The 5,335-nt window shown below is 40.9% G+C and overlaps 1 protein-coding gene across 1 annotated transcript; it reads left to right on the plus strand.

The window, feature by feature from the left end:
• The first annotated feature begins 387 nt into the window (after positions 1 to 387).
• Positions 388 to 5,113, plus strand: LOC123187075 (pectin acetylesterase 5). The gene is made up of 12 exons (XM_044598843.1): positions 388 to 685; positions 867 to 949; positions 1,423 to 1,552; positions 2,130 to 2,209; positions 2,286 to 2,375; positions 2,926 to 3,050; positions 3,624 to 3,684; positions 3,799 to 3,849; positions 3,974 to 4,051; positions 4,131 to 4,236; positions 4,332 to 4,477; positions 4,845 to 5,113. Exons 1-12 carry the CDS (start codon positions 460 to 462, stop codon positions 4,965 to 4,967), a joined length of 1,299 nt encoding a protein of 432 aa, XP_044454778.1. The 5' UTR covers positions 388 to 459; the 3' UTR covers positions 4,968 to 5,113.
• The last annotated feature ends 222 nt before the right edge of the window (positions 5,114 to 5,335 follow it).

Consider the following 5,335-nt stretch of genomic DNA (forward strand, 5'->3'; position numbering starts at 1 on the left):
GGGAACTTTGCGGGACACAATCATGGACCTGAAAGGCCTGCTCACGGCTATACGCGACACGACATGGGTTAAAAATCTGATAGTTTACTTTAAAGCGTTAGATCGGATCTCGGAGCCCTTTTGCTTTCGGTTTTAGAATGGTCCGGTTCCAGTTCCTGACCAAAACCGAACCGGACCTCTTTGAACAAAACATTTGCCAAGCTTGACTATCTTAATTTCATTTTTCACGAGTCGAATCGACGCCATTAAAACTCGCTTTAAACATTTTCGAACCCATTGCTAGTTACCAAAATTAAATCATCGACCATTTTGGAAGGCGTTTAGTTTTTGCCACGAAATTAATGGGCATAAATCATTTAGCAGGATTTCCTAGCAAAATCTCAGTAGTGGTACCACCACAGTATCGACCACTCCCCTGTTTTTCGCAGTCGATTTCACGCGATCGGATCCAGCCGCCCCATGCCGCCGTCCCCCGCCGCGTCCGCCCCGGCGAGCCGCCACCTGCGACTCTGGTGGCGCCGCCGCGGCCGGGCCGGCGCCGTCGCGGCCACCTTCGCCGCGGCACTCCTCGCCGCGGCCCTCCTCCTCTCGCTCTCCTACTTCGCCTCCCTGCCCCTCGCGCCCGCCTCCTCCTCCGCCCTCGTCGGCCTCACCCTCCTCCGCCGCGCCGAGGAGAAGGGCGCGCGTGAGTCCCCTCCTCTCCCCCCTTCCGTTTCCATTATCTGTAGTACACTTCGGTTACTGCAACGCTGCTTGCTAGCAGTACTGTACTCAGCTCTTAGTCTGCTGGTGCTTCTCGTGCTTGACTGAATTTTTTTTCAGGGTTTGAGTGTGATTTCTGAAATTTCCTGCTTTGGATGATGCAGTGTGCTTGGATGGGAGCGCGCCGGGGTACCATCTGCAGCGAGGGTCAGGGAGTGGCTCTCAGAGCTGGCTCATCCACTTGGAGGTATGCAGATTATCATTACCAAATTTTTGATACAGAACCATGAGTTTTCTTGAAAGCTTGGTGTTGGTCAGTGCTCAGCTTAGCTTGGACAATGACTTGTTTGGATTGGTAGTCCCTGAAGAAGTTGTTTCATGTCTCAACAGTGAGAGGAGTGTTCAGATTAGGACAGTGTTGAAAAACAAATAGGCACTATTTGTATATTTTAAAATATATCGTTGGGTACATACATCATTAGTGTATAGGGATGTCACTTTCGTGTGGATATTGACACCACATGGTTATTCATATATAGTGAAACATAATGCTATGGCTGGTACCCAGAGGGACTATCACTTGCTAATTTGATGCGCTCAACTGTCAGTTACTAGTTTCCACAGTAGTTTATGGTGCTAGTGGTTGTTTGTTTGTTGCCATTGGTTGTCCCATGGTAATGCTTTCATGTTCTTAGATTCTCTATGTTGTATGAGCGTCAGGGTGGAGGCTGGTGCCGAAATTTGAAATCATGCGCTTCACGCCAGAAATCGATGTTGGGTTCTTCCCATTACATGGAACATCAGGTTGAGTTTGCTGGGATGTTGAGCGATGATGAAGATCAGAATCCAGGTAACTACGTCTCATCTTATATATAGATCAAAGGCCTAACCCCATTTTTGAGCTAAAGCTAAATATTTGCTCTTTAAAGTTACATTTTATTGATGTGCAATGCCGCTAATTTTTTATGACCAAATTAATAAAAAGTTCAACCATTAGCTCAATCTTAAAGTAGTATTTGCAGCACCAAGTCCTCATTGATTTTTTCCATCAGTTCTTGAATTTTTATCTTGCAGCAGCAGATCATATTTCACTGATCAGTTTTTGAGAAAAATAAAATATTTAACTATCATGTTTGTACCTAGCAATGTGTTTGTTTATATCATTTGTATTGGAATGTTAAGTTATAATTGCTCTGTTTTAGTAGTATACGAGTTATACATTTGACCTGATGATCTCTGTTTCATTCCATATTATTCTCATTGACCATTTGCGCTGATGGGACCTTATGGAATTTCTCAACAAAAATATTAAGCTCCTTATGCCATATATACTTCACTAGTAAAGTCGCCATCTTAAAGTATTGCAACACTCTTTTCAGTTACCTATAATTCTGAGGTTCTCATTTAACATATGATTCAATGTGCAGATTTTCACAACTGGAATAAAGTGAAGATAAGGTATTGTGATGGAGCATCATTTTCTGGGAACGTTAAAGACGAGTTGCAGGTCTTCTTTGCCTATTTCCAACATATGCTGATTAATCACTCAACAGGTATTCTGAGAATTTTGTTATTCTTTGCAGAACGGCACAAAATTCTTTTTCAGAGGCCAGCGTATCTGGGAAGCAGTTATGGATGAACTTCTAATGAAGGGGCTCAGACATGCTAAACAGGTCATTCTTGCAAGCACAACCATTCCTTTCGATTTTCTTGTGGATGCATGATTCAAATGTATGAATCAACAGACATCTTAAAGATGTAAATCTGTTTCTTGCTCTTAATGGATCTGCGTTTGACTTTAGCACCTTTGGGTTAACTGGATAGAAGTATGGAAGGTTGGATCTATCTGGTTATTATTTTGTGTACCAGTTGATATTGTTGTACGAAAATCATGCGTCAATGTTACCAAGAATTACAATTAGGAGTGATTTGTGGCACTGTTAAATAAATAGCATAGATCTACCAGATGTCAGTGACAGTAATATTGCTTTATTTTTATGTTTAGCGACATTATCTGTTCAGTCTTTATGACTGTTAGTGAACTATTATATTATTATTTCAATATTTTGACCGGTCTTTTTTCTTACTACATGATATGCACTTGCATGTTTACATAATGACTGGATATGATCTGATATTCGCATTATTTTGTCTTTTGCCCATACAAGCATTTTGAGTACTGTAGTGATGGTGTGATGCTGATATGCTATTTCCAGCCTTCAGGCTTTTCTAACAGGATGCTCTGCTGGTGGGTTAGCCACTTACATTCACTGTGATGGTTTTCGGGCACTGCTGCCAAAAGATTCTAGGGTTAAGTGTCTTGCGGATGGTGGTTTTTTCCTTGATGTGTATGTTTTCAGATCACCTTCGACTGCTTTGGATGTTTCTTCAAAAGACTTCTTTTGATACCATTTGCAACCCCCAGCCTTTATTTTGATGTCAGTTTTTCACATACATGAATGAAATAATTGATGGATGTCCTCTCTAATACTCAAAAGTACTTGCATCTGTTAACATTCAAATGTCAGCTAGCACACTCCAAACGTTAAGCAAGAGTTTGAGCATAAAGACTTTGAAAGTACTTGAAAAACAAAACTGACTATATTCTGTACATCTAATTCTTAAATCATCAAATGAATCATCCCTGGGTGAAAGAGAGGTGACGCATGGGCCGTGTTTCTCACATATACTAGTTCATTTTGAGACATTGCCCATCAGCAAGCACCAAGCAGAAACATTGCATGTATCCGTAAGTTTAACTCTTATTGTAGGTCAGGAATGAGAAAGCATCTATATCCTATTCTCCTTGTGGTGTTAGTCCTTTTATGCCGTAAAGGAAAACTGTATAGAGCAGATATTGTGCTGCTGTGCTGTTATCCTCAGATTCTATCTACCTGTTTATGTTGTTTCATCCATTACAGAGAAGACATTTCCAAGCAAAGGACCTTGCGGGCTTTCTACAGTGACGTTGTCCGCCTTCAGGTCCTTTTCTCCTCGAAGAATCTTCAGTTTCGACATCCAAAATTTCTTCTCTGAATGCTTTGTTTCCGTATCTGAGAAGGAAGTAAACATTTCTTTTCGAAATGCTTTGTTCAGGATCTTAAGAGGAAGTTTTTGCACTGCAGTTCAAGCATGGATCCAGGCCAGGTTAGTCTCTGCATTCCTGGCAAATGACACTGCAACCATCCGTGACATTTCTATCATTAGTGTTGCAGCCCTGCTACCATGGAAGTTATGTTATGCTAAACACTGCCTTTATACTGTTTGCCAGTGCTTCTTTCCTCGTGAGGTTGTTAAAGACATCAGAACACCAGTATTTATTCTTAATCCAGCATATGATGCCTGGCAGGTATGGTCATCTGTTCCATGAGAAACATTCTATTATTGTGTTGCATTGTCATTATTCAACATAGTAAGTTTTGTTTCAGGTACAACATGTGTTGGCACCAGAAGCATCAGATCCCCAACATTCATGGCAAGACTGTAGATTGGATATTAGCAAGTGCAGTCCTGACCAACTTGAAATACTCCAAGGTTGATTCACCTTGCATCTTTTGACAGACAGAATGCACCTTGCATCTTTCAGGGTCTTCTTACATGTTTTCCTATGTCAAATAAAATCTTCGCAGGTTTTAGGGAAGAACTGCATGACGCGATGAGAGAAATCAAGCAGAAAAAGGACTGGGGTATTTTCATTGACTCCTGCTTTATACACTGTCAGACGTTGAACTCTTTGACTTGGCACTCTCCATCTTCTCCTAGAGTCAACAACAAGGTATCACTTCTATCCTCTAGAGATTAGAAAACAGAACGGAAGAAAAGTAAACATTATATTCATGTCAAGTTGGCAAAGTATATGTTATCCTGTGTTTCACAATTGTGTTGACCATAATCTGGCAGTGTTTTAGAGATTGTTGATCTGGGTTTAATGAGGACTCACGGTGTGTAGAAAAAAAATGCGAATGTCTTCATTTTTACACCAGCCCTTGATATGCCCACATGTTGTAGACTGCATGCCTGAACTTAGCTTACATTTTCTGCATAGAGTGCTTACCAAACCGATTATGACAGTAGTGATATTCTCAGTCTTCAGTCATGCAAAATTTACCAGCGAAACATTAATCATTCTGGTGAATATGCAGACCATGGCAGAAGCAGTTGGAGACTGGTTCTTTGACAGGAGAGAGGTGAAGGAACTAGATTGCGAATATCCGTGCAACCCAACGTGCCACAACTTGGTTTTTTCCAAGCCCTTCAAGGGATAAATTTACGATTCTTTTAAAAAAAAATCTTTTCACGGTGATGTATCACCTAGCAGTTGTAAAAATAGCAAATTATACATATGAATATATCTGGACCGCAGGTAAATGTTACCGACTTTTCATAAAACAATATAGAGACCATGGCTTCATATGTTGTCTATTAGTTTTTTCTGTTTTCTGTGTAGTTTTTAGTTGGATTATATCTCCGGTCCTGTGGACTATTCGCAGTCATAGGAGCCAATTTCATCATCTCAAAAAAGAAAGGAGCCAATTTCAGTGTCAAACGGAGAGGAGTCAGAAGCTGATTTTGGTGAATTCATTCCAGAGGAGCCGTATAGTGTACTGTAAACCTTTTTAAAAGATTTCGGGGT

This window comes from Triticum aestivum, chromosome 1A (genome assembly GCF_018294505.1).
Source record: "Triticum aestivum cultivar Chinese Spring chromosome 1A, IWGSC CS RefSeq v2.1, whole genome shotgun sequence".
Taxonomy (NCBI): Eukaryota; Viridiplantae; Streptophyta; class Magnoliopsida; order Poales; family Poaceae; genus Triticum; species Triticum aestivum.

What these genes read in the sequence shown, in the direction of transcription:
- LOC123187075 (XM_044598843.1), top strand. Translation starts at nt 460, where the DNA reads ATGCCGCCGTCCCCCGCCGCGTCCGCCCCGGCGAGCCGCCACCTGCGA. An exon ending in CGCCGAGGAGAAGGGCGCGC is followed by an intron (nt 686 to 866) that starts GTGAGTCCCCTC and finishes TGGATGATGCAG; the next exon opens with TGTGCTTGGATGGGAGCGCG. An exon ending in GGTGGTTTTTTCCTTGATGT is followed by an intron (nt 3,051 to 3,623) that starts GTATGTTTTCAG and finishes CATCCATTACAG; the next exon opens with AGAAGACATTTCCAAGCAAA.